A 16,195-nucleotide genomic window follows, 5' to 3' on the forward strand; every position below is an offset into this window, starting at 1 on the left:
TCTTCTTATATCTACATAATTCTAGAGAACTCTTTAAATAGATAAGGTTAACTAAAAATCACCTACAATGATTCAAAATTCAAAAGAATAGATACTATCAATTGTACATGTAGTATTTGAAGGTAAAAAAGACAGAAAATGCATGGCTGCATACCTGCAGGTGGTTGACCAGCATATGGCTGTACACTTGGTGGTTGTCCTGCATAGGCAACTCCTATAATTAAAAAAAATAATTTCTTTCACATTAAAACCAAGAGAACAGATATCTCTTAAACATATTTTCATGTCATAATCTGTGAATTTGCTCAACTATTTTATCATATGTTCTGTTCACTTGTGATAGTTTATGATTGAAAATGCATCAACACAAAGTGTTTCTCTACATGAATAAAAGAGATGTGGGGTATATATCAATGAGACAGCAACCCAATGACAAAAATAACCAAAACATCTACTTTCGTTGTTGATATATACATACTCCATGCAATATGGTATTAATTTTCTTTTAGTGTAGAGCTCAACTTGTCCTCTTATGGATGTCAATTATTTGAACAAATTAAAAAATTAAGTTAGCAATTCCATCATTTTGTATATTCTAAAGGTATGAGAAAGACCACTGTAATGAATGTGTTACACTTTAACATTATACATTTGTATTCCATTTACCATACAAAACAATAACTAAATATAAATTTGAGAAAGATTCTGGTCTGATATTAAATCTCTATTATATAATTTATTGGATGAGTAAACTTTGCAACATTATATTAGATCAGGCACATATATTCAAGAGTCTATCCTAAATTGAGGTAAATTATGTAGCCTTCCAATAACCGTTTCGATTCCTAACATCACTGAAGAGACATTAATTGTCGAAATCCGGATATGGTGTACAAAAAATCTTTGCACCTTTGTTTGCGGTATACCATCTTCGCCACAAGTTTATTGTTTTCTGTTTGGTATTAAATTTATAGTTAAGATCCATTTATTACACCTTGTGATCCGTTTATTTGGCAATCGCCAATGGCAGTCAGCAGGATTTAAGAACATTTGTTGTTCGACCTGTTAGTCAAATGCGTTTTGTTAAAATATACTTTTTCACTTTTTTGGTCTTTTGGAAAATGTTGTTTGTGCTGTATTTAGACCCCTCTAACAAGAAATTGTTTGCATGCACACGTATAAAAATTGCAGTTTTTATCCAACGCAATCATAGGTTTGAACGTTGTTTTCAATTTAGACTTGTATATATATATATATATATTTATTCAATTTAGACTTGTTTATATTTTCTAATTTGGGATCGTATTATATTTGCCTTCGGGTTTATATAATCCGTTCATCCTATTTGGACTCCTCAAAATTCAAGAGTCTGTTCTAAATTGAGGTAAATTATATGGCCTTCCAAATACCGTTTCGATTCCTAACATCACTAAAGAGACATCAATTGTCGAAATCCGGATATGGTGGAACAATTTTTTGCACCTCATGTTGCGGTATACCATCTTTTCCGCAAGTTTATTGTTTTCTGTTTGGTATTAAATTAATAATTAAGATCTATTTTGTTACATCTGGTGATCCGTTTATATGGCAATTGCCATGGCAGTCAGCAGTGTTTAAGAACATCCGTTGTTCAACCTGCTAGTCAAATACGTTTTGTTAAAATATACTTTTTCACTTTTTTGGTCTTTTGGAAAATGTTGCTTGTGCTGTATTTAGACCCCTCTACCAAGAAATTTGTTTTGGATGCACACGTATAAAAATTGCAGTTTTTATCCAACGCAATCAAAGGTTTGAACGTTGTTTTCAATTTAGACTTGTTTATATTTTTTCGTTTGGGCTTGTATTATATTTGCCTTCGCGTTTATATGATCCGTTCATCCTATTTTGACTCCTCAAAATTCAAGAGTCTATCCTAAATTGAGGTAAATTGTATGGCTTTCCAAATACCGTTTCGATTTCTAACATCACTGAAGAGACATTAATTGTCGAAATCCGGATATGGTGTACAAAAACCTTTGCACCTTTTGTTTGCGGTATACCATCTTTTCCGCAAGTTTATTGTTTTCTGTTTAGTATTAAATTTATAATTAAGATCCATTTATTATATCGGTGATCCGTTTATTTGGCAATCGCCAATGGCAGTCAGCAGGGTTTAAGAACATTTGTTGTTCGACCTGTTAGTCAAATGCGTTTTGTTAAAATATACTTTTTCACTTTTTTGATCTTTTGGAAAATGTTGTTTGTGCTGTATTTAGACCCCTCTACCAAGAAATTTGTTTTGCATGCACACGTATAAAAATTGCGGTTTTTATCCAACGCAATCATAGGTTTGAACGTTGTTTTCAATTTAGACTTGTATATATATATTTCAAGATGAGATGATTTTCTGATTGCAGCTAGCGCTAAGACTACTGATATCCAAAATTCTTTCATGGAGATCATCATGTACTTTGCATCATAATAAACAAAAACATTTCAAACTCTGATGATCTCCATGAAAGAATATTGGATATCAGTAGTCTGCAATTAGAAAATCATCTCATGTTGAAATGCTTTGCATATAATAATGTATAACGAAATATTAGTCTCTATTTTGTTTGTCTGAGAGTCAAGTCTAAAATTTGATAGACTGGATGCTTATACAATATCAAAAGTGTTATATTCAGCTTGAAACTGATATGCATGAATATTGTATCAATTGTTTATTAAGGTCTTTCCACTCCGTTAGGAAAGACCTTATTGTTTTTCTAATGTTTTTTTTTCTACCAGCATTTTTATTACATGCCCTCCCCTCCTTTCTATTGGAGTTATCAAGAACAATTATGGACCATCGATAGACCTCATCATGAAGTATTACCAGATGACCCTGTTAAGGATTTCATCATCCCCTTTATAAGTTATGTCCCTTTTAATGTTTTTTTTCAACATTTTTGTTGTTTTTAAAGATATCATGATCTTATTTGTACAATAGGTAGATCTCAACATGATGTATTACCATATGAGACTGCATAGGATTTCATCATCCCATTTGAGAGTTATATCCCCTTGAAGCAATTTCTTTTATTTGCATTTTTCTTAAAAAGTATTAGAGATAGAATCGAATTGAAAATGGCAGCATGTACAAGAGCAGATGGCAATGTTAATAAACATAAACAATTAGTTTGTTATCAACCCTTATAAGGAGTTATTTCCCTTTAAAAATTATACACAATTTTTGAAAAATTATATTTCAAGAACCAGAAGTTGTAGAGACTTGGGACCTTCGCCAATAATCTTTAATTCATGTGACCTTTAATTTGCACCTACTGAATGTTCCTCTCGACGAGCTCTACATTTTACACATTAAGCTCAAAACTGTCAGACCGTCTGTTCAAAAGTTACAACAAGATAATTCTTAAAAGTATAGTATTTTGGGTTTTTTTTTTAAAGGTAACAGATATCAACCTACTATAAATTGCAAAAATGATCAGTATTTAAAGACCTTCATTTTGAGGTCAATGTCAGGTCATGATGAAATTTTACCATTATACCATTACCTTTAAAGTGTACTAGTACTATGACCTTGAACTTGTGACATTTGAAAGGTCAAGTGGTCCTGAGTTGAATGGTGGTAGTCCCATGTCTCTGCGACTTCCGGTTCTCAAGTTTGGTATTGCATCATATATTTGATTATTCATTGTGACCTTGATGAACCTTAGAATTGTCCAAATCTTTTTTCTAAAATGTTGTACTTCAACTTCAGATCATTTATCACTTAGCAGATTTGAGATACCTGTTGTCGTTTTAGAGATAATGCAGTTTAAAATTTTGCGAGCGGAGGCATGTATTTCTGAATCAACAACAGCTTACCTTGTAAAATTTTGAGAAATTGAAGAGTTTAACATGGTTATATGTTTGACTAATTACCAAAAACATTCAATGAAAAAAAAACCCAAAAAAATCAATTTGAAATTTTCATCTTTTTCATTGTTTTTGTAAGTTTCATAAGTTCTATTTATATAATTGATATTGCATCATTTTTGGCACTTTGGCATATGAGGTCATTTGGTATATCAAATTGAAGGTCTAAATGAGCTCTACTCAAAAATGAAAATTTTAAACCCCTTTTTCATCCCAGTGGGAATGGTGGGGTCATTTAGTGCAAAATTCAAACTTGTCAGATGGTTAGGTTGTCGCATATCAAATGAAAGTCCATAATGCTTACATTTCAAATATCAAATTAACGTCCCCCAAAAATGGGTTGGGTGGGGTCATTGAGTGCAAAAAATAAAATGTCTCATAAGGTAAGGTTGTTGTATATCAAATGAAAGGTCATAATTTGTACATTTCAAATACAAAATTCCTCTCCTCCAAAAATGAGTTAGATGGGGTTATCAAGTGCAAAAATCAAACTTTCTAGAAGATGGTGTTGTCGCATAGCAAATGAAAGGTCATCAAGTCTACATTACAAATATGGTACTTACGATCTAGAAAATTAAGGTGGATAGGGTCATTAAGTGCGAAAAGTGAAAAGTTTCAGAAGCTATGACTGTCGCATTTCAAATGAAAGGTCGTAAAGAGTGCATTACAAATATCAGACTTTAAATGGAAAGACCCTTCAATTGTTTTACAAACTAGTTATAAATATTTTTAAAATGTTATGTAAAATACATTTTAATGTAAAAAGTTTTATCACTGAAGAATGTCTGATCAAATATTCTAAATCATTCCTCATCATGAGCTTCATATACACAATCGAAATGCAGTAACAAAAGTACATTATAGAATATGTTATTGTTGCGAGAAAAGTTATGGATAAATAAGTAAATAAATGCTATATTCTAGCTGGAATTAATCACATTGAAATACAATGGAATATTTTCTTTTTAACATTTTGATGTAACATTTGTTGACAATCTTTGTGTTGTACAAAGATCAACACATTCACACAGAGAAATGAGAACACAGTGGTAGTTGTCTGTTTATGCTGGTTTTTTTATATCTATTGAGGTTTGGTGTTTGTGTCAATTATTTGATTGTTACTGTTGATATATTTAAAACTTTTCTAAACTTCAGGTGATAAAAGATTGTAATAAGGTATAGGCACCTTTCAAGGTTGAAAGCTGAAAGTGATCTCTAGATGTGTATTTTGGTCAACATGTTTTGGTTGGATGTTGTGATGTTTACCACACATTATCTTTGATTTATATGTAACAATACCAGTGCTCCAGGTTGAGTGATGCTTATGTTGGTATAGTATATACATCTATGGGTGAACAACTCACTGGCAAACCAACATATTTTGTTAAGGCAGCCTGGCCTTGCGGTCATAAAACTTTCGAGTACGATTATTGTACTCAGACTCAGAAATCACCCAATCAAAATACTGGATTTAGTGTTTCGAGCACAAATTTTGTACTCCGAGTACTGAGTAAAGTTTTATGACCGAGGGGCCTGGTGTCGTGCAGCACATAATCCAACTTCACTACATACTATTTGTGCTATGATTTTTTTTCTACTTTTGGTTGTAAAAATATGATTGCGTTTGTATGTATCTTAAAACATTTGTATGTTAGAAAGGCAGTTTATACTTGTAACAATGTAACTGTAGAAATAACTTGCTTAGATTCAAAAAATAAAATCATAGATAAATTTGTGTATGGTAGAAGGTTGATTTAGATCTTTCTTAATATAAATTTTAAAAATGTAAGCTCTCAATTTAATGAAATCAAATCTCCTTTCATGTCAAAACTTAAGACAATGCCATATAACAGCAAAGCTGCACTAGCCGGTAAATGATGTAACAAAGGCTTGTTATTTAAGCATCTTTCTGGTGAAGAAACACTTAATATAAATAAGAAGATGTGGTATGAGTGCCAATGAAACAACTATTCATCCAAGTCACAATGTTTAAAAAGTAAACAATTATTGGTTAAAGTACAGCCTTTAACACAGAGCCTTGGCTCACACCGAACAGCAAGCTATAAAGGGCCCCAAAAAGACTAGTGTAAAACAATTCAAACAGGAAAACCAACGGTCTAATTTATTTAAAAAACGAGAAACGAGAAACACTTATGAACCACACAAACAAACGACAACTACTGAACAACAGGCTCCTGACTTAGGACAGGTGCATAAAAATGCAGCAGGTTTAAACGTTTTAACAGGCGCCAACCTTCACCCTAAACCAATATATTCTTATAATGCTTTCAGCTTTCATTCCAGTTTGTGGGAGTCAACAGTGGGTAAATTTATGCAAACCTGATTACTGTAAATTGGTTTATTTTTGCAGAGCTTAAATTTTCTGATTTTATGGGGCCAGCATGCTTTGTGTTCTTTTATTTTCGTAGTTTTTTTGTATCTGATTCTTATCTTCAGGGAATTATCCCATGTAAACGTTTGCATTTAACCTAATCTTACAGAAAAGGCATGATATGGGGCCCTTGTCAGGTAATCTATGGAAACTAACAAATGTTACCAGAATTTAGTTGACTAATTTTGCAAGACAGATAGCTTTTGCTGTCACATAGGAAAAGAAATTTTGTACATTTTTCATGACTAATATGAATTAAAATATAAAAAATGAAATAATGAGACAGATTGTACATCAACTATTTTGTTTTAAATACTGCTCACAACATAAACCATTGATTTAAATTTCACAGATTCATCCCATTTTCACCAAGACTTTTAGCAGCCTTCAATCTATCATAAAATCAGCAAATTAGAAATGCTGTTTTTTTTAATAAATAGACAAGAGTAGACATAGTGAAATGTTTGACCTGATTTTTTTATCATGACTGAATTTTATGCATGAAACCATAGAGATCAAGGTCTTACTATAGGTATTAAATGATCCATGAAAATGAGGAAAAGGTAGGATGAACCCTTTCAGACAGAAATGTTCTCTACAATGATTAATTACAACATAAAAAGTTGACCTTTAACTTATAGTATAAGAGATTTGATGTAATCACAAAACATGAAAATAGATCAATGGTTCATATAAAGGAGGTTAAGGTCAGATGAACCCTATCATAATTTCAACTCACAATCACTGACTCTATATATCAAAAATAGTTGACCTTCGTTTGCATTACTTATAGTATCAGAGAAACTGACCTAATCACAAAAACTAAATGTTGATCATTGAACCATGAAAAGAGGTCAAGGTCAGGTGCATCCTGTCTGATCTATATCTGGCAATGATATTAATCTACATTCCATATAAACTTAAATTATATTTACCAAATAAAGTTGAATAAGATCATGTGATATAACAGCTTGTTTGTTTTTTATAGATTTTTATGCTGTTTTTTATTGTGTATGTTTGATATGTATGTATATATGTTTATTGTGTTAATACATGTTGGTCACAAACTGTAAAGTTTATACGACAATAAAATATTTGATTTGATTTGATATAAAAAAAAACTTAAGTTAGTTTTTTTTCCTGTCATTGAACCAGGAAACAATGATAAGGACAACAGTTTGATACCAAATAGAAACTATTGTCAGACCATAAAGCATCTATACACAAGGTATGGATTATTAACCTTTTGGAATATAAAGCTTTATACAAATAGAATATGCCCACACTGTCGCTGGTATTGTATCCCTGTGTCCAGCATTGTGCAGCTTAGTCACAGGTGAGACAATTAGATAACATCATTAGTTTGCGGATGAATTTTATAAGACTAATAAGCCTCTAATTGCACCTTGTTTTTTTTCCAATTAATTCAAGAATAATTGATAAAACTATAACATTCCTCAATAGAGAAACTTTTTTCTAATCATGAATATTAGATATTAATATAATGAATCTTTCGTAACTCTATTGTGATTCTGGAAGAATGATATTCTTGGCAAAAAATAAAACTTAAAAGACACAATTCAGATGAACATCATTTTTTATTTTAATAAGAGTTATAAATATCGTGACTGAAAAAATTGCATTTTATCACTGAATTAATTGCATTTCATAACTAAATAAACTTTACCAAGTAACCAAAAAATCCAATTATTCTTCAGTCAAATTCAACAAGGTAATCAATGAAAATTGAAAAAAAATAATATGAGGAAAATATACAACAAACATTCCAATTTATATAAATATATGTATCAGACAACAATCACTGGCAGTACACACATATTTAACTACAAGAATGATTTGAACACAATTGGCCATTTCAGAATCTAATGCCTGCTGGGTTATATATATTTTTTTTTTAAAGCGTACACCAAAACATTACGGTCAGTCAAAAACGTCAAAAAAATTGGAAATTCAACGAATGACGTGACATTATCTCTATTTTGGTGTACGAAGAATAGAATTACCAATAATCCTTTAGATTCTGAAACAGCGTATTGGAAAATTAAACTGGAAATCAAGATTCTTTAAATGCCTGTAGGCAGTCATCAAGAGTAACATCATGTCTCTGTTTTGATATTTAGTAATTATCCATAAAGAATATGAATATTGGGTAAAAAAAAATCTCTTCCACTTTGGTGCACCTTTTATCATTACTATGACAAAACGATTCATGCATAAAAATCACATGTTTTGCATAAGGCACATAGAATAAAACGGAAGACTATGATTAACATGGGAATCATTTGAGCACTTTTCAATAAGTCTTGCCATGAATCTAAAATTTCTCTCACAAACTAATTATTATAAGTTTATCTTCTTTAAAGGAAGTTCATATAGTATTGGCTCCCTGCTTGAGTTTAACATTTGTGTGCTTCCTTTATATATCTTGACAATCAATTGACATTTGAATTTTTTTAAACATATTTGAACCAGAAATCACTTTGGTCACATTAAAAAGCACATTAAATTGTTTAAAACAGGTCAATGATTGAAGGTAGGATCCTTTATTATGTCTGTTTGATACCTACCTCTTTAGACCAGAAATATAGATTCCAACACTGCATCAAGTACTAGTGTGTTACGATATTTCTCCACTCGAGACAGTTAAATTTTAATATTTATAGTGTGAGGCTTGCAGAGCTTTTTAAATAATTAAAATTTAACTGTTGAGAGTGGAGAAATATCGTAATACATGAGTAATGGTGGTGGAATCTGTTTCTCTAATGATTTTTATCCTTCCTTTTCAAAAATTTGCAGAAAGTTGTGTTCTTTATATGTGACGTCATCAGGCATGGTCGCCTTTTTTCATGACGTCACAATAGGAAATTCAGAAGAAACCAAGAAAAGTTGACGTCATAATTAAATATCGACCAATTATTTGCCGTTAACAGATATTTCACTATTGAGGAGAACAATTTTTTCACAATCGATTGGGAAATGTGAAAATAGTGAAAAAATTAGAGAAATTAGGATACCTTGTCATGAAATTTCTTATTTTTACAATTAGGGTTTGAAAGCCTGGCTCACTGTGCTTATCAAGGGTAATATTGGACTCATTTCCAACAGTCATAGCAATCATAATTAAAGTGTCTCTTGAATTTATGCAGAATTTTTTTCATTATGTTATGTCTCTGTCAAAGAAAACAAGGATCATGTTGATATGCAATTGTAATCATTTTAAATTTATATTATATATAACAATAAGTCATAAATTATAATAATAATAAAAAACATTTAGTAAAAGCTGCTACTATGCTCCTTCAAAATTTATTTGCATTTGCAATGTTTCATTATATCAAGCATGCAACATGTATATCACATTTCTGCCATCTTGTTATTATTTCCTCTCCCATTCAAGACTTAAAACACAACATTATAACTAGCATTAGGCACTATTCTATTACAAGGAACATCAGTAAGGTGGCCTTTGGAAGCCTGTAAATAAAAAAGAAAGAACTGATTTTAGAGATCATCTGGTAAGAAAGGAGTGTTATTATCGATTTTAACCATTTAACATTTTGTAAAAAATAAAAAAATGAACAGTTTTCATGATTTTGTAAAAAAAAAGGAAAGAAAAACAGTCTTAAAGTTAATGCAATAAAATATCTGTACTTCAATATTCAATAGGTCAAAAGGTGTTTTTCTTTTTCTTTTAATTCGTTTCAGTTTTGCTTGCAATCTCATAATATCTAAATTATATTTTGAAATGACTATATGTGACTACACTTATAACCAAAGTAATATATACATCATGTATATATATATTATATCCTTTATTTATAAATCTCATTCTGATGATCCCTAAACACAGATTTTCCTTTTTCAAGTCTACAATTTGAACAGAGTTGCCTCCCTTATAGAAAAATCAAGGTGTAAGGCCATAAAAAAGAATATGTTTGTTTGCCATAACCCTACCTACCCAGAAAATAGCTGCCTATTCAAAATCTTTCATTGTCCTGATGTGGAAAAGTTTTCTTTTAATCAGATAGGCAGGAAGACTAAAAATCATCTGACTCTTCAATTTCTTTTTGCAGAAAAAAGAAAAAGAAAATGCCTACCTACCTACCCACTGTCTCTACCTTTCGATAGGGTTTGGGCAAATCAAAATATTTTTAAGTGCGGCCTTAACTTTTCCTGCAGTTTAAACAATCAAATAAACAGTTAACACAGAGATATGTCTCGCCTTTTTGTAATTTTGATAATGCAAATGTTGAAATTAAGATAGCAATACTATAGCATGTAAGTTATGCAAATATTCAAAGTCGATGTACACAATCTCCATGGATATGAGATATGCCAATGCTTATACAACTGCATACCAAATACCATTGACTTATTATAAGTAGTTCCCTTTAAACCAAAATAAACACAAACATTAACTTGTTAACTATGTAAAAGCTTCAAAGTCAATGAACCATGATGAGGGGATTGGGCTATATAATCTCCATAGAAACGATACTTGCGAATGCCAATACATTTGCATACCAAATATCATTTACTTAACATTAGCAGTTCATCTTAAACTGATCTAATAACAAACTAATACATGTATACTAAGCAAAAGTTTCAAAGTCAATAGACCATGACTGAAGGCGCTAGGCCAAATATTCGCCATGGAAATGAGATGTTCTAATGCTTATACAACTGAATACCAATTTACATTGACCTACCACTAATGGTTCCCCTTGAACTGAACTAATCACAAACTAATACATGTAAACTAAGCAAAATTTTCAAAGTCAATAGACCATGACTAAGGGGGCAAAGCCTAATAATCTCCATGGAAATGAGATATTCCAATGCTTATACAACTGCTTACCAAATATTATTGACCTACCACTAGTGTTTCCCCATAAACTGATCTAATCACAAACTAATACATGTAAACTAAGCAAAAGTTTCAAGTCAATAGACCATGACTGAGGGGGCAGGGCCAACTAATCTCCATGGAAATGAGATGTGCCAATGCTTATACAACTGCATACCAAATTTCATTGACCTACCATTTGTGGTTCACCATAACCACCATAAACTAGACCTAATCACAAACTAATACATTGTTGACGCCACTGCCAGAAACAACATACCTATGTGACTATGTCTCGCTTTTTGACTCCGTCAAGGCGAGACAAAAAGTATGTGAATGAGCATAGAGTCTTGCATGATTCTAGTCAGAAATGGTACAATAATTCAATTAAACACATTATACTTCACATGCAGTTTTCATGTAAAAATCACATTATTTTTCATTTAACAAATTTATTGATTTTATCACAGTTAAAGGATTTTTTGGCAGTTATCTCGTACATGTACTAACTAATTATGATAAAAATACCAATATACAACAAGTACTGTGAATAGTTTCTTTGTTGTTAGCTATGGATTTTATGGATTTCTTAAGAAAATTAGAAAGCAAATATATGATAATTTGCAATTCAATATAGTATGTGAAAAATGCAAAATTTGGACATTATGCAATAGGCAACTCTGTATATATGTGAATTAAATGCACTGATTATCTAATACATGCACATGCAAAAAAAGTGACCAATTATATATTATAGTCACTGAGGCATAATTTTGTATAATAAAGTTAAACAAGCAAGGCGTTAAACTGTTGTAATTTTCTAAAGAACCTTTTATTGAAATTTTGTAAGCTATTCCTTGTCAATACTTCATCAAGGAAAAATGTCTGTTTAGAATTTTATAATTAATCTAAGAACTTCCTGTTTGGTCATGATTCGAAGTTAATGAAGGATCTATTGAAAGCATCTTTTTTAGTCTAAAAGCATTTGATGTAATACCTTTAAGGGCAAGATCAATTGATCAAACAGAAATATTCCTAAGCATTTGTAAGACCATAGCATTTATGGGTGATTGATATTAAATATATATTTATGCAAGCTGATTTTAAGTAGCTTTCAACAATGTTGTCCTCTGCTTTTCTTATCAGAAAATTCCTTGGGCCTTTTTCTATAAATGTTTCCAAACATTATTCAACTGCAGGATTCATTATACAATGTACTATATACTGAAACATTTGATATGAAAAAGTATTGGGCTAGAGTACATATGGAAGGAATTGACATAGAAACAAGGCTGATGTCAATTGGATTATGTTTCAAATTTTCCCATCTTTCATGAGATTTGTCTACCGTTATTAACCCAAAAAATAAAAATTTGAATTGTGTTTGAATAAATAGTATGAATTTCTATTGAATTTGTACAAGCACTCTTACAAATCGCCCTCTGTTTAATAAGGGTAAAGTAACTTTAAAATATGCCTATACAAAAATCTAAATAGTGTATGGTATTTTCAAAGGTATTAGGGAATAAAGTAGTTTGAAAGTTTCACATGCATCGTGATAATGATAAGTGGGAAAATTTTATTTATAAGTTTTTTTATCTGTGACCTTTCAAAAAAAACTATGATAAAATCTATCCAAACTTTTAAAGAAACCAACTGTTTTTTGCAATTATGTCTATAAAATTTCTTAACCACTTCATTATCATGTATACAAACCTACATTAGACAGTATTTTGACCAAGATTTACTCACCGCCTGGATTATAGCCTGCTGCAGGAGGTCCTATTAATATAAAAAAATATGAGTGAGATTTATAATTCTGATAAAGGGCGATGAATCATACTTCTACCTGTCTGAGTGGAAATTTATTTTTGATTGATAATGTTTAATGTAAAAATAATCTCAATTGAATTTTATCAGACTGATTTTATACTTCTCTAAAAACTTTCCTCTAGGACGAACAAAATGATACAAGAACTGAGAGTGAATTCACAACAGGATTTACGCTGCCCAAAAATACCTAAGTAATGTTCTACAAGTGTTTAAAGTTTCATCAATAACCTTTTTGCCTTTTAGAACCAGTTGCACTAACGAGAGACCACATATTGCAATATTGAACTAATCAAGTTGGATTAAATCCCTTAAGCATGTAGATTTTACTTCTTTATGCAGATCCTCAGGTATTACCCTTTATTCAATATCCATCCAGATATTAAAGAGAAATTGTGCTTACGAGACACTATTACCAAATATTGCAATATTAATGTAAGTATATTTGATTATTTACATTTTGGACCAGGATTGTACATTCTAAGGTAGTCTTCTACAACTGTGTAAAGTTTCACCAATATCTGTCCTTTTGTTAAGGAGGAGATTGCAAGGAACATGGACAGAGAGACAGATATTCCTATAAAATTTTCCTTCCCCCACCCCAACTGTATAAAAATACAAATAAAAGAAAATCTCATCTGGGACTTTAAAAAATATAAAATAAGTTTGCTTGCATCAATTTTTTTAAGAAACAAACAGTTCTTCATGCTTATTTCTGCATAATTTCTGAACTCTTTCATTTTGATGTATACACACATGACACAAATAAAACTGAACCTTTCTTCAACAGACAGTATGTTGACGTAGATAAACTTACCTCCTGGATTATAGCCTGCTGGAGGAGGTGCTGTAATCATATAAAAAAGTATGAAAATCTACATAATTTCATTTATACTCTAATTTATTGAGGCAGAAATATATACTGATCTTTGAGTCTGTTAAAAAAAACACAATTCAGGAAAAAACATTTTACCCTCCTAACAAAAATATTATCTTTTTATACTCATGTTCTCATCTTAAAATTTTTGGATAAAAAAAGTGTTCAAGTTCTATACCACAGATGATTTAGAGTGAGTGACCCATATTCACCGCATAATTCATACATTCTCACTTACATCCGACCTACATTCGAATATTAGGAACTTTTTATGTAGGTTTCAGAAATTTAACTATATGAAAAAAATGTTTGATAAAGGAATCATCTTCAAAACATTGGTTAAATGTTCTGAAAACAAACGCAACTCAAGAGAAAATCAAGTTGTTCGTGTACCATGGGGGACACATTTTTGCCGCAATGTATGATATGACCATCCTCATTATCCTGGTATATTATAAAAACGAATGTTTGCAATAACATGAATTAGCTTGAGTGATCATTCCTATACATTTTTTCTCACAAGTATTTTCATTAAGACTGCGCATGATTGCCATCTAAATCTTACAATCTAATTGCCAATATCGTGTAAAAACACCTGAGTATTTCTTTATATGTGCGAATAACCTTGGAAATGGGGTAAAGATGAATATCAACAGTTCGAACATTACAAACAGCCTTTACCATCTTTTTAGGCAAGTATTGGGTAAATGCACAAAAAATTTACAGAAGAAATAGCAAAACGGCGAAAAATGTGTCCAAGGCGAATATGTGCCACCCACTATATACATAGTAATCTTTTTCAATTAGTGGTTTTCATTTAGATATTCCACAAGATCTAAGTATTGGCAACAGATTTTGAGTAGTTTCTGTTGGCTTTTTTAAAAATGTAACTCAATGAATTCATAGCTTGACAGTTTTGCCCCTCCAAATGGTCATGTGCCTGTTCAGGTTGAGAATCTCATCTACTGTTGTATTATTTCATAATTTGATAGATTTTGTTATTTGGAGTGTTTGGTGTTGATGGCAGATGCTTTAGATTCTGTTGGAGGGGAGTGGGTACAGTTTCCCATTATATTCTGATTTAATATGATTTTGAGATATGTTGTAAATCAAGATAAGATCTCTGATATTTCATGAAAAGAAGTTCCTGTGCTTGTTTGCTATGAAAAAGAGGTATAAAATTGGAATTTTGGTTATTTCTTAGAAATTTTTACACAATTTTTAAGCTGTTCCAAAACTGGTATTTTTATCAATAAAACTGTCAAGTTGCTTTTATCTAAAAGATCTTATAAAATCAAATAGCAAAAAATTCCAATGAACATGATGAAACAAATATTTGTCATCTGTTGCATTAAAATATGACGAAACTTTTGTTATGAAAATCATTTTCCATGGGTAATTTTGCAATTACTTAGTTTTCACATATTTAACATTTAATGTTTTTATAGTTAACAGTGTGACAAAACTGTTGCATGCAAAATATCTAACATCACAAGTAAATAACTTATGTTAATCCTGAAACCTGAATAAACGGACAGACTTTCCAAACCTGCACTTTTTCATAGTCCCATAGCCGGTCCGTTTATACTAGTTTTACTGCATAAGGTCATCGTCATAAACAAATGATTAAAAAGATATTGAACATTCATTGAACACTCATTGTCACCTTAATAGTTATTTCTCCTCAAACTGTATCTTCAACTCCCCTGAATTTTTTAACTTTTTTACTTGTATAAGACTTTGTTGCCCTTTAACTATCTTTTTGTCATTGGGTTGCTGTCCCATTGTATACCACACATATTCTTTTATTCATAAACCAAGAGTGCTACTTGTCAATTTGTATGTCATTTGGTCTCTGGTGGAGAGTTGTCTCATTGCCAATCATACCAAATCTTCTAATTTTTATGTATACTGAAATGTGTCGCCTTTTAACTGATCATGATTAAATCTATGTTGAAAGTATTTCAAATAGAGGTTTTACTAAAAGAATAACATAAACTTATTATTATCAATGATCCATGTACATTGAGACAAGGTCAGATGAATCCTGTCAGATGGACATGTGCAGCTTGCAATTATTCAATTCACGAAATACAGTACCGGTATATACATGTATAAACCTATTGATTATAGTATCTCAGAAATGTGCCTTACTACAAAGACTTGAACATTAACTTAAGAATCAAAAATGTGGATTATGTCCACATGTGTACACAGATGATGCCCCCGCTTGCATATCATATAGTTACAAAGGGACATAACTGAAGAACGGTAAAAGTGACGCTACCCAAATTTGTTCTTGATCTGAGTTTTGTGGTAATAAGCATTT

General features: G+C 31.0%; 1 protein-coding gene across 1 annotated transcript in view; it reads right to left on the reverse strand.

Moving 5' to 3' along the window:
- Positions 1-16,195, reverse strand: part of LOC127709125 (annexin A7-like) — a 42,490-nt gene that overhangs the window by 15,529 nt on the left and 10,766 nt on the right. Inside the window, exons 4-6 of the mRNA XM_052214479.1 lie at positions 13,807-13,836; positions 12,912-12,941; positions 155-214 (exon numbers count right to left, since the gene is read on the reverse strand). Coding sequence (XP_052070439.1) covers positions 155-214; positions 12,912-12,941; positions 13,807-13,836 — 120 coding nt within the window. The remainder of the gene's footprint in view (positions 1-154; positions 215-12,911; positions 12,942-13,806; positions 13,837-16,195) is intronic.

The sequence above is a fragment of the Mytilus californianus genome, unplaced genomic scaffold (assembly GCF_021869535.1).
Source record: "Mytilus californianus isolate M0D057914Y unplaced genomic scaffold, xbMytCali1.0.p SCAF_7, whole genome shotgun sequence".
In the NCBI taxonomy this organism is placed as follows: domain Eukaryota; kingdom Metazoa; phylum Mollusca; class Bivalvia; order Mytilida; family Mytilidae; genus Mytilus; species Mytilus californianus.